General features: G+C 37.8%; 1 protein-coding gene across 1 annotated transcript in view; it reads left to right on the top strand.

Annotated features, from left to right (window-relative positions):
• LOC142334929 (protein monoglycylase TTLL8-like) overlaps window positions 1-13685 on the top strand; it is a 35382-nt gene extending 21697 nt beyond the window's left edge. Inside the window, exons 6-9 of the mRNA XM_075383258.1 lie at window positions 28-133; window positions 5994-6206; window positions 12196-12293; window positions 12857-13685. Coding sequence (XP_075239373.1) covers window positions 28-133; window positions 5994-6206; window positions 12196-12293; window positions 12857-13652 — 1213 coding nt within the window. The 3' untranslated portion in view covers window positions 13653-13685. The remainder of the gene's footprint in view (window positions 1-27; window positions 134-5993; window positions 6207-12195; window positions 12294-12856) is intronic.
• The last annotated feature ends 6721 nt before the right edge of the window (window positions 13686-20406 follow it).

Below are 20406 nucleotides of genomic sequence, written 5' to 3'. Positions count from 1 at the left end.
GTGAGTGAATTGTGTAATTTGGTGTAGAGAGGAGGGCCATGGAACCGTGTATCATGACTCCATCTACCCTCGAATGAAGAGCATCATAACATGGGCCATGCAGTGCTCCCAAGAATCCATGGAGAATGCCAAAGTACGGTCACACCGGTTACAAGTGTACAAAAATGATCACTTCACGAAACCCTTTGTATTGCCTGTATCAAAGTCTTATGCAAGTTGGAAGCAATAGGTTTAATCTTTCTCGAAAATTGTAATTGTTAACTAAGATTCGACGATTTTCAATTGCTCTCAAGCAACTACTCTGTAGCAACGAGTGTCAGTTCTCTCAGGTCCTTTTCAAATTTCAATTGCTCTCAAAACGAAATTTGCAGCAACTATTTTAGTCATGTGGTCATTTTAATTAGATTTTTCGCATGACCGATTTTTCATCTGACCCTTTTAATTTTTTCGTTCTCAAAAATAGGATAAACAAGTTAAGCCCGGAGGACATTAACTGGCTCAGCAGCTGGCCCCCAATCCCCGTGTCCATAATCCACCCAACCCCCCCCCCACACACACACACACACAACACAAATACACACACACGTACACATACACATGCATACACACACACAAACACACACATATATACACACGCATACGCACGCACACACACACACACACAAACACACACAACACACACTAGTAAACACACAAACACACACACATACACACACACATAAACACACAGACACACATGCTCACACACATTCACACACATACACACACCTACACACACACATACACGCATACATACACACACTTAAACACGCATAAACACATACAAAAAACAAACACACAAACACATGCTTTCACACATACACACACACTCATACACGCACATACACCTACACACACAAAAACATACACACACACAATTATACACGCACTCACACACACACAAACACACACACACATTAACACACACACGCACACATACACACACATACACATACATGCACACACATACACACACAAAGAATCACATACAAACACATACAGACACATACACGCACACATACACACACACACACAGACATACAAACATATACTCACATACACTCAAATACACACACACACAAACAAACACATACACACACATGCACAACACACACACACTTACACCCACACGCACACACAAACACATACGCACACAAACATAAACACAGTTCTCTCAGGTCGTTTTCAATTTTCAAATGCTCTCAAAACAAAATTTGAAACAATTATATTAGTCCTGTGGGCATTTGAGTTCGATTTTTCGCTAACCTATTTAATTTTTTCGTCCTCTAAAATAGGATAAACAAGTTGAGCCCAGAGGGCATTAAATTGCTCAGCAGCTGGCCCCCACTTCCCTTGTCCGTACTCCACCTTCAAGCCCGCCATCCTCCACTTACACCTACACACAACACACATACAAACACATATATACACACATACACACACATAAACAAACACACAACACACACACACATAAACACACAAACACACATTTATACACGTACACACACACAAACACGCACACACATACATACAAACATACACACACATACACAATATACACATAGACACACAAACACACACACAGTCACATGCACACACATACACACACGTACACACACACACAAACAAACACATACACACACATGCATGCACACATACACACAGCCACACAAACACACACACACACAAATGCAAATACATACACACATACAAATCAAATTCATACATGTACACACACATAATTAAACACACACACGCACACATACACACACATCACAAACACATACACAAACATTCACACACATACACACACGAACGATAACATAAACATATATTTGAACACGCATACACCCACACGCACACACAAACTCACAACACACAAACGCATTCACACATACTTACAGATACAGACACAAACAAACACAAACCAACTTATACACACACTCATACACACAGACACACTAACACACTCACATTCTCACATGCAAACAAATACACATTTATACACACTCACAAAAACACACACGCAACACACATACTTACACACACACTTACAAACACAAACACACACACACAGAGACACTTACATAAACACCATTCTCTCAAGTCTTTTTCACATTTTAGTTCCTCTCAAAACGAATTTTCAGCATTTCTATTAGTCCTGTGATCATTTTAATTCAATTTTTAGCTTGGCCTATTTTTCATCTGACCCGTTTAATTTTTTCAATCTCAAAAATAGGATAAACAAGTTGAGACTGGAAGGTATTAACTGGCTCAGCAGATGGCCCCCCACTCCCCTTGTCCATACTCCACCCTCAAGCCCGCCAACCCTCACACACACCTACACACAACACACACAAACACAAACACATATATACACACACATACACACACAACACACACACATTTATACACGCAAATACACACAAACACGCACACACATACATACACACATACACAATATACACATAGACACACAAACACACACACACAGTCACATGCACACAAATTATCTACACACATACACACACGTACACACACAAACAAACACATAAACACACATGCATGCAAACACACAACACAAACACATACACAGCTACTTACACATACAGACACAAAAAAACACAAACCCACATATACCCGCACACATACACGCACAGACACACCATCACACTCACATACTCACATGCACATACATACACATTTATAGACACTCACAAACACACACACAACACACATACACACACACTTACAAACGCACGCACACACACACACACTTACATAAACACCATTCTCTCAGGTCCTTTTCAATTTTTAATTCCTCTCAAAATGAATTTTCAGCAACTTTATTCCTCTGATCTTTTTATTTCGATTTTTCGCTTGGCCGATTTCTCATCTGACCCGTTTAATTTTTTTGTTCTGAAAAACAGGATGAACAAGTTGAAACTGGAGGGCATTAACTGGCTCAGCAGATGGCCTCCACTCCCCTTGTCCGTACTCCACCTTCAAGCTCGCCATACCCCACACACACCTACACACAACACACACAAACACATATATACACATACACAAACAAACACACAACACATTCATAAGCACACAAACACACATTTATACACGCACACACACACACACAAACACGCACACACATACATACACACATAGACACACATACATAGTATACAAATAGAAACAAACACACACAGTCACATGCACACACATACAAATCAAATTCATACATGTACACACACACATAAACAAACATACAAAGGCACACATACACACACACGTCATAAACACATACACAAACATTCACACACAAACAAACACAAACACACATTTGCACACACATACACCCACACACACATAAACACACAACACACAAATACATACACACATACTTTCACATATACACACAAACAATTACAAACCCACACATACACGCACTCATACACACACAGACACACCAACACACTCACATACTCACATGCACACACAAACACATTTATACACACTCACAAACACACACACACACACACACACACAATACACATACTTACACGCACACTTACAAACACAAACACACACACATTAACTGGCTCAGCAGATGGCCCCCACTCCCCTTGTCCATACTCCCCCTCCATTATCGCCCTCACCCCACACCTACAAACAGCACACACACATACAGACACACAAACACACACACACATATACACAAGAGTACACAATATACAAACAGACAAACAAACACACACACATGCACACACAAACACACACACACACATGCACACACTTACACACACACACACGTAAACAAACTCTCACACGCACACATACACACACATCACAAACACATACACAAACATGCACACATATTCACACACAAACAAACACAAACACATATTTGCACACACACATACACCCACACACACACAGACACCCAACACACAAACAAATGCACACATACTTTCACATACACACACACAAAAAAACACAAACCCACACATAAACGCACTCATACACATACAGACACACCAACACACTCACATACTCACATGCACACACAACACAATCACACACATAAACACAATACACATACTTACACACACTTACAAACACACACACACACACACACACATAAACACCATTCTCTCAGTTCCTTTTCAATTTTTAATTCCTCACAAATCGAATTTTCAGCAATTATATTAGTCCTGTGATCATTTTTTTTTAGATTTTTTGCTTGGCCTATTTTTCATCTGACCCGTTTGAATTTTTCATTCTCAAAAATAGCTTAAACAATTTGAGAGTGGAGGGCATTAACTGGCTCAGCAGATGGCCCCCCACTCCCCTTGTTCATAATCCACCCTCAAGCCCGCCATCCCTCACACACACCTACACACAACACACAAACGCAAACACAAACACATATATAAACACACGCATACACACACAAACAAACACACAACACACACATAACCACACAAACACACATTTATACACGCAAACACACACACAGTCACATGCACACACATACACAAAAAACAACTACACAAATACACACACGTACACACATACACACACGTACACACACACAAACAAACACATACACACATGCATGCAAACATACACGCAGACACACAAACACACACAAATGCACATACAAATCAAAATCATACCTATACACACACATAAACAAACAGACACGCACACAAACACACATCACAAAAACACATACACAAACATGCACACACATACACACAAAAACAAACACATAAACATATATTTGCACACACATGTAACCACACACACACAAACACACAACAAACAAACACATACACATACACTTACACATACAGACACAAACAAACACAAATTCACATATACACGCACTCATACACACACAGACACACCAACACTCACATACTCACATGCACACACACACATTTATACACACTCACAAACACACACACACAACACACATACTTACACACAAAAACACTTGCACACACACTTACATAAACACCATTCTCTCAGGTCCTTGTCCTTTTCAATTTTTAATTCCTGTGAAAACGAATTTTGAGCAACTATATTAGTCCTGTGATCTTTTTTTTCGATTTTTCGCTTGGCCTATTTTTCATCTGACGCGTTTAATTTTTTCGTTCTCAAAAAAATGATGAACAAGTTAAGACTGTAGGGCATTAACTGGCTCAGCAGATGGCCACCACTCCCCTTGTCCATACTCCCCCTCCATCCTCGCCCTCCCCCCACACACCTACAACCTACACACACACAAACACACACACAATACACATACTTACACACACACAAACTTACCAACACACACACACATAAACACCATTCTCTCAAGTCCTTTTCAATTTTTAATTCCTCGGAAAACGAATTTTCAGCAACTATATTAGTCCTGTGATCTTTTTTTTCGATTTTTCACTTGGCCTATTTTTTATCTGACCCGTTTAATTTTTTCGTTCTCAAAAATATGATAAACAAGTTAAGACTGTAGGGCATTAACTGGCTCAGCAGTTGGCCCCCACTCCCCTTGTCCATACTCCCCCTCCATCCTCGCCCTCCCCCCACACACCTACAAACAACACACACATACACGCACAAACACACACACACAAATTTATACGCTTGCGCTTACACACACAAACACACACACACAAACACACATACACATACATGCGTACACATACACACTCACAAAGGAACACATACATCTATATACACGCACACACACACAAACCCACAACACACAAACAGATAAACATACACACACAAACAAACACATACACATTTACAGACACAGGCACACAAACACACACACTCACATGCACACAAATACACACACACACACATGTTAGTCCGTTCTTTATCATTATTTGTCAAAGAAAAATGTGTCGTTCATGTACTCAATGTATGAGAAATGTTTTCAGGGCTGTTTTGAGCTGTATGGAGCAGACTTTGTGATAGGAAGTGATCTGAGTGTGTGGCTTATTGAGATCAACTCCTCCCCCGCCCTCACGCCCTCAACCCAGATCACTCGCACAATGTGTGCCCAGGTACTAGAGGACACGGTCAAGGTAGTCATTGACAAGAAGACAGACAGAATGGCCGACACGGGAAGATTTGAACTGGCCATCAAACAGGTTTACAATCTTTTTCAGAATATAGGATTCAATGTATTCATTTCTCTCTAGATTATCGATTTTTTGATGGATCCAACGCCAATGAAATTGTTATGGGCGCTATAGTTTGGTTTTGGGTCTTTGTATGCTTCAGTGTGCACTCCAAAAGTCTTGTATGAACGCCTCCTTAAAATTTCAAACATTGTTGTCTTCTTCAAATGACTGCTGCTCTAAAAGCTCTAAAATTTTAAAGAGAAGTGGCGTAGTTTAGGGTCTCAAACATTTAAAAGCCATGATAATGCTCTAGCTCCGCTTATCCACTTGTGGGGTGGGGGGCTGGACCGCTTTTGCTATCTTTCTAGGATGTTTTCTCTTAAGTTTTAAGTGTTTTAATTCATTTGGTTTCAGCAATATTTCCGGTTTTACATCTTCACTTTAGGGCGTTACAACTTGTGGGTCAAAAAACAAACTTACAAAAAAGCGGATCAGAGGCTATGAAAGAAGTTAATGATCAGCATTAAAATCCAGTTTAGCCGTTTAGGTCTACAACATTTGATCAATACTACAACAGTTGTCATCTTTTCAATACCCACAAAGCAATAGCTGGGGCTACTATTTGCATTCTCTTGGTTTTATCAATTCAAAGAATTTGAATTGTATTGCGGCGCTGTCATTTTAGGACTCGAGGAGGAGTATTGGTGGAGCGTCTTTTTTACCTGTAATTCTGTTGGAGTGTTTTTGAAAAAGGAAATGAAATGCGTGAAAACTAAGTGTTTAGGTCAAATTGCGGAAGGAAAGAGAAGAGTAGAAAGAAAAAGGAGTGATTTTCTTTTCATGCCATATTTTTGAGAGAGAGCGAGAAAAATAGGTAACGAAAAGTTTTCGGTTAGCGACCGAATTTTTTTTATTACATGCGGCATCTTAAAGTAGTTAGTTTTGTAGAAACTCCAATTTTCTCAGGTCACAGTGTTTGTCTCAGTTTTATACTCTAGGAATGGTGCGCTTGGAATAACTTTGAATATCTTAAGCATTAGTACACTTTTAGACTCAATTTTTAGGGGTTTTTTTAACCATTTTATCATGTTGCAGGCATTTTAAGTGTCATTGTTTTTTCTTCAAATCTTAAGGCGTTTGGTGAGTTCTCTGAATTAAAAAAAATCCTCAGTTTTTACTGCCTTTTGATTCGGTCGATTTTAATTCTGAGTTGGGTTACCTACCTATAACGGAGTAATTTTAGCAAATTTTGGCTAAAGATTAATTTATCTTATAGGGGTTGCTCCTAAGAGTTGCCACCAATTATTAGGCTAATAACTTTACTCCAAGGGTTTTTTTATTTTTGAATATTTTGTTATTATTTATTCTGGTTTTGTCGGGTTTTGGGCAAGTAATTGCTTGCAATGGAAGAATGATAATAATTTTTCTCAAAATAACTTTTTAATAATCTTTTTTTTCTTTGGTTTGATTTTTTTTCTGTAGAAACCATCTTTGTTCGTTCAGCCTTCAATTGTGAAAACTTTGATAAATGGAGACTAACCATATCGCAATGTTTTTGCCAAAAAAGTTTTGGTGTCACAACCTGTAAGGAATTTTATCAAATGCTTTTATTTTTTGTCAGATACCATTTAATTGTTACTTTTCCAAACTGATTGTATAATTAAGTAGAAAGTTCTTTCTTTAATAATTATGGTAGATTTTTTTAATTCGAGTTATATCCGGAGTTCTTTCTGTCATGTTTTTTTTATAGATCTGTTCACACCTTTTCATGATTTTTAAAGTAAAATTGGAGATGATCCTGTTCAAGCCCTAGCAGTAGGTGGAGCGAAAAAGCAAGCGGTTTTGCAACGTGCTTTTTTCCAGTCCAATTGCAAAATAGAGTGAAAAAAAAAGTGTTTGAACAAAAATTTTCTCTCGGTTTTTTGTCCACAGGCTATTGACTTTTTTGCTATTTTCTCATTTCTATTTTTTGATAAAAGTTTTTCTAAATGGTTTTCCCAATCCATTTCTTGGTTTAGTCTTGATTAGTCAAGGGAGGTTGTTGAATTGTGCCAGGACCTGTCCAGCTATGTTTTTAATTTTGTCGTGAACATTTCTGTTGCAGCCGCATGACGTCACTATTTCTTCAAGATTGATTTTTGTTCATTTGCTTTTGCGATTTCAACTTAATTGCCATCGTGAGATTATTTTTCACTATTTTTGGAGTCAGTTTTTGTTTTTTCTCTTGATTAGTTATCGGGTCACACATGACTTACATCACTCCCTAAAATTACTTCCTCACTCTGAGATTAACATTTCTTAACTATAAACCAAAGAGATAAGGTCTAGCGAATGTGTCTCCCTCTAATTCAAGGTTGTTTTTGATCAGCTAATAGAAACTGCAAAAAAATTAAGGAGATTCGTAATCAAAATATGACATTTCAGCACTTAATAAAAAGGAATTTCTGTTTTGGTCCGCTAGTTTACTATATTTTTCAGAATGCAGATCTACGAAGCTATCGCGGCTATTTTATGTCAATCTACCCGCTAATTTCCTCCAATCCCATGAAATTGTGTGAAAATTTTCTGAAAAGTTTCGGTGCTCAAACCTCTGACTGTTCTCACGCAACGAAAGACTAACAAAATTTTTTTATATAGAGGAATTGTTATGATTAATTTTAAGTTGATATTTTCAGGTGCAAAATTCAAAATGCAAGATTTGTAATGCCAGATCCGATAGCGCTAAAATATGGAGAGCAAGATTTTTTATGCTAGGTTTTAAAGTTTGGAAAGTTTGCCCTTCAAGCAAGTTAAGTGATTTTGCAAAAGTGACTTCCAAAATCTGAGTCAGAGTCTTATATTCCATTCAAAAATTTGCTGCATCATAGATCCAATTAGATAAATTAATGTCATCATGACACTAGCTAGCTCCGTAGAACAGACAGCCGTCTGCTATGGACACCACTAATGTGAACACTTAATTTAATTGAGTTTATTACTTTACCGTATTGTCACTAACCCCCGCTATTACATTACGTTTAATTAAAAGGTTTTGTTGTAACAAAGTTTATTTCTTCTCTTTTGGGAGTGGAATTTGAGTTTAATTCGACTGTTTAGGTTTAAATTTTCTTTATTTGACTTGGCCCGATCCTTCATTTAGTTATAGGTATTAGCCCAGACGCATGACATAGTGACGTCAGAAAATGATTATCAAACAATTTTCAGGCGTCGATGTTTCATGGGAACAACTTTCATATGATACTGCTACCATATATTAGGCCAATTGGCAGCTTAGACACTACTTTCTGCTTAACCGGCCCATGTTTCTGTTATAGATTTTGAATAAGTAAAAGCTACTTGTGTAACAACAAGTGCGTCTAAATTTTAGAACAACAGAAAGCAGAACAGTTACACTGCGTCATCGATGAAATTTTGGGGTTCAATTAATTTAGTTTCACCAATTGATGCCATCTTGTTTTTATGAATGCACTTTGATCCATCGATGTGATTTTGATTTCTATTGAACTTTGCTTATCCATCATTGAATTTACGTACTTCTAACTTCTATTGAGTCGTGCTGGTTCGCCAATTAGTAGATGTGATTCATTGCTCTCGAACGAAGTTTGAATCAACTAATGTAAACGTGTGTGTTCTTTTCAGCAAAATTTTTTGCTTGACCGTATTCGTTTAGAATCTTCTTTTTCACTTCTCGAGTAACTTTTTCACGTTTGACTTTTTGAAGCTTTTGAGTGATGTTGCGAAAATAGAAGAGGTTGTGAGCGGTTACTCAGCATGGTCCGTGCAGCTAAATGGCTAATGTCAACGATTCTTTTCTGGGCTATCGGGGGGTTCGAACTCCAGCCTTGTCGGAGTTTTTGCACCCATAGAAGTTTTATAGAAGTATATATCCCTCTCTAAAATAGCCTTCTCTCGAGAACAACTTGTCAGTATGTTTATGTTTAATTGCTCTCAAACGAAGTTTGTAGCATTTATATTAGTCTTGTCGGTCTTTTTTATGCGATTTTTCGCTTGACCGATTTTTCGTCTGACGCTTCTGACTTTCCGTCCTCAAAAACGGGACAATCAGGTACCGCCCAGTGGGCATTAAGTGCTCTTAGAGCCTTTCAGCCCTCTTTCAGCTCAATCTTTTTTGGAGACTTATACTTAGACTAATGATGTGAAGGTCGGTTCTTAGAGGTTGAAGACCTCCCCCCCACTCACTGTTGACCCCACACCCCAACGCCCTGTTGCCCCCATCATAATGTTGCCCCTCATCAGCACCCATAGGTAATAGAATGGTTTCAACATTTTAACATGGCGAAAATTAACAATTTTTTTTACGAAACTTGAGGTTTTTTTCAATTTTTTCTGTCATTTATTGTCATTATTCTCTACCCAGGAGCCGGAAAATATCCTTAAGGGTTTGATGAAAAGTTACTGGAAAAACTTTATTAGCGATGGAAAAGTTTTCAACCTTTTAATATCACAAATTTTATCGATTTTTTTTGTAAAATTTGCAATCTTTTTCAAATTTTTCAAAATTTTTTGTAATTATCTAATGTTTTCCAGCCCAATGAACAAGAAAACCTCCTATAGAGTTTGATGATAGGTCATTGAAATTTTTATATTGCCCATTGATTACTTCAATTTTTTACTAGCACAAATTTTGTCGATTTTTTTATGAAACTTGCCATTTTTTTTCAAGTTTTTTTTGAATTTTTTTCGTAATATTTTATGTTTATCCTGCTTCAAGAAGCTCAAGAAACCTCCTCTAGGGTTTGATAATAGGGTATTGTACAGTTTCTTGATCAACTGAAATATTTTTCAAGATTTTAGCATCATGAATTTTTGCATTTCTTTGAAATTTTTGTTTGCAATTTTCAAGTTTTTTGAAATTGTTTATCGTTTTTTAGTTATCTCCAGCCTCAAGAGCCAAGGAACCTCATCTATGGTTTGATGATAAGTTACTGCATAGATTCTAGATGTAATGGATTTTTTTCAAAATTTTAACATCACGGATTCAAGGAATGTTTTAAAAATCTGTTGAAATTTTTTCAAGTTTTTGGTTTTTTTTATTTTTTCGTGCCCCAGGGGCCCAGGAGCCTCCTCCAAGGTTTGATGATAAGCTGTCCTATAGTTTTTGAAGTAAATGGAATGGTTATCAATTTTTTAATGACTCCAGATTTAGCAATTTTTTGATAATATTAAACTTCGAATTTTCGTAAAATTATTATCATGTTCCAAGTTTATGGATCTTCATGAGTCAGTGAAACTATTTACAGCTTGGAATATTGAGAATAGATTGTCTTTTGAGACAATGAAATTGTTTTGAAGATTTTTTTATATCTAAATTTAAGCAAGATTTTTTTTAAATTTTCGATTGTTTTCAAAATTTTGGAGTATTTTTGTCCTTTTCTGAGTTTAACGATCGTTACTGGCCAACGAAGTTTTTCAAGTCTTGCAGATAGGTTACATGACACAATTCCAAAGACGAAAAATAGTTTTGGACATTATCACTGCAAAATCTGGAAGCTTTTCTTTTAAATTTTGAAGTATTTTGCCAATTTTTAAAATATCATTTTTTATTTGATTTGTTTACTAACAAGGCTAAAAAAACTAAAAGTTGCAGAGTCAAAGCAAGCTAAAGCTAGCCTCACTAAATCGTGGCTTGCTAATGACGAAGCCAACCCCTCGCCGGTCGTTTGAGAGCAATTCCGTTATGTTTAAATTTGTATGCCTACAAGCATCAAAAAACAAGACAGCATTCAATCTGAGATATGTTTTCGGAAGCTAAAATATAGTTTCTGGTCTTATAAAATTCGATTTTTAACTAAATATTTGTAAAAAAAAATACTTTCCGTTTACAAAAACAAATTCTTTTTGGCTGTTGAAATCTCCAGAAAGTGCAAAAATGGGTTGATATCATCTCGAAGGTTAATATATTTTTAACCTCAACTTCATAATTCGAACAACACGTTTGCAGTCGATTTTTTTGTTTTGTTTTTATTAAGCACTATTTCATTTCTGATTTGCGTAGGATTTCATCCCTCAACCGACGTACTGCGGACAGAACTTAGCTCTGGAGGGAACACAAATTAAGAAATCAGGTCCATCTGGTCATCCCACCCTTCAAAGGTACTTCTTAGCCTTCTAAATAGCAATACGCCGGGTAGTTTTTGCCTCCCTGGTCCCTCCCCAGTGATTGTGGAATTTTATCGTGTAAGATCTGACAAATTTCTGACAAAACCATCTTGCTAATAGCCTGTAAGGGGATGCATCTTCTTATCAGATCTGATAAGACGTTTATGAGATCTTACACGATAAAAATTTCTCTTATAAGATCTTACACGATAAAAATTCCTCTTATCAGATCTTACACGATAAAAATTCCACAATCACGGGCTGTAGCGAAAAATGCCAAAGTGCTATGATTCTAATTTTAACTGACATTCAGATTAGTTGAAATGCTAGCCTCACAATTCCTTGCTCATATTCTCTAAACTAATTACCAGCCAAGTCGAAAGACTCACTTACAATTGCTTGGTCAAATGAAGTTCAGTTGCGTAAAAGTTAATTTTCTTCAGCAATTGATAACCAACCTATAATAACTTTGTGTAAAAATAAACAAAACATGATGCTAGCCGTGGTGAAATTGACTGTTATGGGAACTCAGCTCTAAACGTGCTTTTTTTGTTCAGATCAATAACTGAGGGTAGCAATCTAAAACTGAAGTTACTTGAATCGAGAAACAAACCAGTCGTCAAAACCAGATCCCAAGTTGCTCCTCGACAAACTTTCACCTCAGTCAACATAGCCGAACTTCATTCATATCGGTGCCCTCCTACTCCTGTTAACGATCACGATTCCTTTTTCAAAGACTGGCACAATCCCAAGCCAGAGTTACCTCAGAACAAACTGCAGTCTCAATCAAAGCAAACTTCAAATACAAAACAAAAATCCTTTGACCTGCGTTCGGATTTAGAGCTCTCGGCGACTTCATCAGTAGCCAATAGAATTCAGGAACAGAATAGGAAGAAACTGCAAGCATATATGAGAAGTTCGAACGACCGACAAAACGTATTGCGACATTTGTCGAGCTATAATTTCGAAAGTGGTTCAAACTTAAGACCCACAAGCAAAGAATCGTTCCAAGCCGCCGAAAAGAGTTTATTAAGAAGTCAGGGACTGAATCTAGAAAGTTCGAACACTCTTTCCTCAAATTTAAAGACTGTTAATATTCCCCCGGATAGGAAAGACGCCCAACCTAGAAAAAGAAATAATAACCCAAACGATAGTGATCAAAATAGTGTCGCATATGGAAGGATGATATCACAGCGTCAGAAAGAGGCGGTTCATAAAATATACGGTGCTAAAAACAGTAGATTTGATAATCAACATCAGTTAGAGATTTTAAAAAGTAAATATCAACTGAATGGAAGCAAACAGTCATTTTACTACATGAACTCAAATAATCATACTGTATTTTCTAATTGAGAAAGTGGAAGCAGATTTTTTATTGAGGTCTTTAGCTATTTAAACAGGAAAACGTGTCGAATATTTGAGAAATTTACTGGCTGCTAAGTAATGTTTGAACATGAATCTTAGCGGCTCGATGGGGGGCTAAGACTCATGTGCTAACTTATTTAGAGAACCAAAAGGTACGAAGGTGGTTAAACTTCAATTAAAATTGAAATTAAGAGCTCAGATTTGCAAATTATTAAACGAGAAGTTTTCGCCAATTTTTCTAATTTTATCCTGTTTTTCAGCTGTTTCAATCATTTTCTGCTCCAATTCGTCATTGCTACCAAAATCATTGCTATCATGAGACCCTTTTGCCCTGTTTGGTAACCGCTTATTTCAATTCTTCGAGAGATATCAAACTTTTTACCACCAGAAAGCTGAGCTTTCTTCATGTTACTAGCGTCAGGAACTTTTTTAAAATTGCTGGAACATTGAATAAGCTCAACTTTTGATTTTGATTGCTGGCTCATATAGTCAAAAGTATTAGTGGGTTTGGCCTCACCACCAAAAATTAGGTTTCCTTACTGCGAGAGGGATGCTTAGTTAGGGCCGCTAAGTTAGGGCCGCAAAACTTAGCATTCCACTTTTGCACGCGCTAATTGCTAATTGCACGTGAGTAGTAACGTATACACCATGGAAGATCGGGGGGGGGGGGGTTGTCATCCCATGTAAGAGATAGGGTTGTCCTGAGGACAACCCTACCTTTTGCATTTGGAAGGACAACCCAACCCGATACATGCGCTATGACAACCCAACCTTTTGCATGGGATAGGACAACCCAACCTTTTACATGCAGGGACAGCTCCCTTCCGGCCGAATTATTATCCAAACCTATTCCCCCTCCATTTCCCGCTTTTGAAGGAATTATTCGGTTTATGCCGAATTATTATCCAAACATTTCCCCCCTCCTTTGAGGGAATTATTTATTCTTATCAAAGAGTGAAATATTTAGACTTATCAGAAAGACTGGATATAAACTGTGAATTTACTGTAGAACCAAACCACGCAATTTGCTCAAATCTAGCAATTGAAATTTAGCTAAACAACACAAACTTGGGTTGAGAAATTGAACCAAAACTGAACACAAAATCTGTACAATCGAAAGGTTACAAATCACGACAAAACGCGTTGTTACTGAAACCAGTGTTAAGCACGGGTAGGTTAGAGTTTTGAAATGGGTTTTGAACAAAAATGGAGCCATTTTTAACGAAAAATGACAACAAAATTAGCACGAAATGAACGAAAAAATGCAAATATTTAAATCTTTTGAATTGTCATAGGGAAAATATATACAAATGGGGATAAAATAGAGTAGGTTAAACAGTTTTAATTGAAATATAAATCATAAAACACAATCTTAACAATTACAGACGTAAAAATAAGGCTGAAAATTGCTGTTTTTTATGTGCGTCGACCCCTTTTACGCGGTGGGATTGCTTCTTCCTCCTCCGAATCGGTTATTTCTCTTCCGTCCTCAGATTCAACAGCTTCATAATCTATGAATGGACAATTGATTGGAGATTCTTTGTCAATTACTGCCTCGAAATCGACATTATCGTCACTATCCAAGTCCGATTCGTTTATTATTCTGTTGAATCCGGGATCAGGTGGCTCCCAACTTTCAAGGGCAGGATCGGGTGGCTGCCAACTTTCAGTAGAAGCAGGGAGCGTGCTGTCCGACTCATCCGTTTCCCATTCTTCCCCAAAGAGATCCTCAATTTCATCTTGCGTCGGTGCATCCCACTCTGGATCACTTTCAAGATCAGTGGCTTCAATTGCGTCGGCATGACCGTACGGCAAAGTTTTTATACCGCCCTCAAGAATGAAACGTTTGTCATGGAAGGGACTCAGGGACAATTTATTAATTGAAACAGTCTGTAGAACGTGACGGTCTGACACAATTCTGTTGTTCGGTGTTCGTAGTGTAGATGAGAGGAACAGAGCGTCTTTGTATTTCTGGTGCGTTAATTGTTCCCTGGCAGCTCTGGTAACACCTTTTGCAGAGATTTTTCGGGAATCTAAATACAAAAAAGTTGCGACAAGTTTTATCAATTTGTCCTCAGAAAGTTTTTCAAAGAAATGCTTGCTTGCTTCTCTTAAAGTTTAGTGTGATGTATGTGTGATAATGACTAACCATAATAACACAAAAGTTATAAATGAACATAAATCTGTTTTACCTGTTGAAGTTATGGAATATAACTTCGGCTTCAGCGAAACAAACTCGTCGATGAGTTTTCCGGCGAATTCATCTTTGTATTTGAGAACGACGAGTTTGTTGTTGTTCTGAAAAGTTGATGCTCCTTAGGGTAATTTGAAAAATCAAACTCCGACAAAATATTGGGTTTTGCTGCTAATTCCTTGTAGAAATCGTCAGATCGAATTTTATATAAAAGACTGTCTGTGTCAGAATATAGCAGGCGACAATCAAAATGCGGCTTCATTATATTATAGTGAAACCTATACATTTGAAATTTAGCTAATTCTAGAATTGTTGCGCCAACAATTGTTGGCTTATCCCAAAAGATTCTTTTTGGCTCGTGCGTGATAGCAGCTAAATTTTCGCCGAAAATTTTGAATGTCTTGAAGGTAAAGCGTGAGACATTCTGGAGCACTTGATCTGCATTCTGCGCTAAGGAAAGTTTCATTCTCCTTCTTTTTGACTCACAGGTTTTACCATAAGCGCTATTGTTCATAAGTTTGAACAAATTTTCTTCGAATTTGTTCCGCGCGGTCTGTCTTTTTTCCGTGTTTAATCTGATATATGGCTCCATCCAGTTTTCTTGTGAAAATTGGAGCACGCGATGTACTCTGTCAACAACCAGACCAAGTTGTACATAAAGTTGAAGATTCCGGTAATGGAGCGTGTACCGCCTTTTGTCCGTAACTGTTTGTAGTAACTTGGGGACAGATGACCGCGGCATGTTGACATTGAACTTCAACTCTCTCTGGTAAGTGCTCAACCACTCATCGGGTACTAATTCTTTTGTTGGCGCGAGAGGGAAATCACGATGGAGGTCTCGTATATTGTGTGGGTACATCAAATCTACTTCAAGGATGTAACCTATGGGAGAATCTGTTGGTGTATTGAGTACCTGCTCGAGTGGGACTTCCACCAGCAAAAAGTCACCAACAGGTAGATGCTCTGTTTTCATGACGCCACCATACAAGTTGTTAGCATCTACCATGAAACCAAAAGTCGACTCGAGCGCACTGTCGTAATTCTCCATATACTTGTTGTTCGCCTTGAAGTAACGTTCATCGTACACCGATGCGAGACCTCCTCTAATCATATTTTCAACAATTTCCAGATGTTCCCTATTTGTCAACAATTGAATATTGGCCCGGCAAATTTTAAGAAATGCATCACCAGCAAGGTTTGAGGCACTGTAGTGATGTGCGCAGTCCAGTCCATATGTGTTCATACACAGTCTCCGAAACTCTTCAAACACGCACGCAAGCAAGAGTGTATCGCACTTCAGATATAAGTTATGATGTCCTTCAAGGTTACAACATTGGAAAGTTTCAAAAACAATTTTTGCTTTTTGTAGTTCTTCCTCTGTAATTTGCAATTTTCCATTGTCTAGGCTGTTTTTCCACTTCTCGAGTGGAGGAAGTTCTGTTTCTGCGAACTTTGAGCGGTCAGTCATGTACGAATAGGGGTATATTCCTTTTTCTTTAATCAAACTTAGAGCATCAGCTGACTGGTCACTATCGAACATTGAATCGAAAATTGCGAAAGCCGAAGCGGGCAGGTTAGCAACTAACTTTTCTAAGGATGAAGTTAAAAACTTGAAAGAATCGATGAAGCGTAAATATTCGTAAATTTTTCTGACTTTTCCATCTCTCCCCGTGACTGTTTTGATTAGGACACCGAACGTCATCGATATGTACTTCTCATCTGTAGATGGGATGACGCTTATTGTTGTTGTTGGTTCAATTTCGCGAAGTGCCAAGCATACGTGGTGAAGGTCATAGTTAGCGATGTTGTGACCAATTACGGGAGTGAAATTGATTGTGCGTCTTATCCAGTTGCACTTTTCATGAGCAAAACCAAGGAAATCTCCGCGGTGGTGGCAATGGTCCAACACTTTCGTATCTTCGGGTCCGAAAGGTTCTTCACAAATCCAACACTCAATTGTACTACTTCGATTTGGCACTTGTTGTCCCAAATATACTGGAAATCGTCTCTTTGAATAGTATACTTCTCGCGCCATCTCATGTAGTTTTTTAATGAAATTTGTCATGCAGTTTTCGGAGCTGTCGATAACGAATTCTTTTGGTGTTGAAAAACCGTTCTCAATCAACGTTAGAGCAAAGCCGGAGGGTATGTGTTGTTCGATAACTTCAGTTGAAGATGCGTCCGGATTAGCTGGACAAGATGAGACTGGCATTAGAAACGACTCAAAGTCGAAGTAAATAGTAAATGGAGCAAACCATCGGGCCTTAAAATTTTTGAACCGGAAAGAATTTTTATCATCGCCGGGCATCTTTATTGTTGCTGGTGCATGGTTTCGACATGCATCATCGTGAACTTGACGTTGCTCTTCAGAGTGGGAAAAAGCAAAACAGTTCCTGCAAAGACGCAAATTGTTTGTGAACTGTTTTTCTTTCACAGTGCATTCCAGTTTAATGAGGTTATTGATCAGAACATAATGATGTACATCTTCGTTAAACAGGAGTAGAAGATCCATCGTTGGTTCGATGTTTCTGTTATTAGAAAGGTACATAGGAAGGAGGTCTCCTTTTGAAAATTGAAACACGTTGACCTGCACGTCATTCATGATTTCGAACTGATGAATATCGTGAAAGCCCATTGGCATAGAAAACTCACCACGGGGTTTGGTAGCCTGAGGTTTCCTGTATGTAGCCGGGTTAGTCAATTGTGTTCTAATGTCTCGTGAAGGGTCAGCTAAGTTGGGTCCGTGCAGTTCGTGGTACCATGCGGTGTAGCAGTAGTTGAAATATTGGAAATCATCATGGTTGCGTATATTCAATAAAAAGCGTTGATTACGAAGACAGAGGGGCAGCTCAATGAAAGATGAACCACGTATTGGCGAAAATTTAGCGAATTTTAAATCAACCCACAGAATTTTTTGAAGAATCCAACCACTTCCATTAGATGCGAATACGAAGAGGACAGTGAGCATCTTTTCCACCATGTGAAAAAACGTTTCGTCAGACAATTGATGATGAACAGGTGTCATTTCTGAATTGGCGTAGATATCAATGTCCGATGCTTCTCCGTTGTCGCGCGCTTCTTTATGAAGTGATAGTTTCGCACTGAATTGAACTTTTTGTGGACCTTCGTTCAATGTTTTTTGTTCTATAATGTCACTGATTTCATCTCTCTGAGCAGTCATGAAATCGAGAAGGCCAACGGTGTTGTTACTATCTACAATACGATAAGACTGGAGACTCTTTCTAAAGGCTGACTCTGTGAGGGTACCTCGTTGTTGTTGTTGTTGTTGTTGTTGTTGTTGTTGTTGTTGTTGTTGTTGTTGTTGTTGCTGTTGTTGTTGTTGTTGTTGTTGTTGTTGTTGTTGTTGTTGTTGTTTTCCCTGTTGATGCACAATTGGATTGACAACTCTCGAGTTGTCAAGAACAGGTAACACGTGTTGTTTTCTGATGTGTTCGTTAAACGAGTTTTTGTCGTTGAAAGCAAGATTACAATAATGACAAAGATTTGTAAATCTACCATGGCAGTGACTTTGAATTTCAGATAATTGACGGCGAGTAACTGGACAAATTGAACAGCGGTATACGGGTATACCTTTCTCATCAGCATGAACAGTGCGTTCGTGACGAGCACGGTTACTTTTGTTGCTAACCGACAATCAAATTGAAGTAAACTTGAAAGCGCGCCAAAAATCAAATTCAAACTTAAAAATGACTATCACTCAGTCAAAGCAGAGACAGAAGTTAAACAACCAAAAAAAATGGTTTAAAAAGCATGCAGATTGAACCTACCTTCCATTTTTATTGTTTTAATATACAATTAAAAATAACTTTAGTAAAAGTTGAAAATTTCGAAATTGATAAAGTTCTTGTTTCATGTCGCGGAAGCATGCATGCTAAGGAGCATATAAAGGCATCTACACTAAGGGTCTATATTAGGGTATATCATACAAGAAAACAAGTCCTGGAGTCACCAAGGCTATCAGGAAACATCAGTTGAAACTGCATCGAAAGCCGAGTTTTTTCAGAAGACTTTAACCTCTAAATAAAGGACTTTACCAGGGGTTCATGTGTTGGCAAATATGACTGAGAAGCACAGGAGGACCTCTTTGTTGATGGAGTGTTCCTATATGAAACTTTTGTGTAAACAATTGAAAGAAAACATCACTTTTTTTTAAACTTTTCAATTTTTTTGATCAAAAGGATTAAGGGGATAAGGCTTTTTCTCCAAGAATAAAGAAAAACGTTATAGGTATGTTACTTCATCAGCTCTCTAACAAGTTCCCATTACAGAAAAACTTCTGTTTAGTAAGGGTAAAAATGTCTCCTTCATGTTAAAAAATGGCATTTTTTCACTTTTAGGGATTAAGAGGGATTAACTAAAATAACAAAAGAAAAAATGCAAAAAAAACCATGTTGCAGTAACTTTTTTAACCTGGAACTTCTGAGATCTTTGATAGCGGGGACAATTGTCCATCGTATGAGCCTATCCCCGTTCATTTGAGATAAATTTTTCATTGCTTTCGGATCATTACAAAAAAATATTTTGTTA

Source organism: Convolutriloba macropyga, chromosome 2 (genome assembly GCF_964194025.1).
Source record: "Convolutriloba macropyga chromosome 2, txConMacr16.3, whole genome shotgun sequence".
Taxonomy (NCBI): domain Eukaryota; kingdom Metazoa; phylum Xenacoelomorpha; order Acoela; family Convolutidae; genus Convolutriloba; species Convolutriloba macropyga.
Note: the sequence above shows the minus strand (reverse complement) of the source record. Positions and strands in the feature narration are given on the sequence as shown.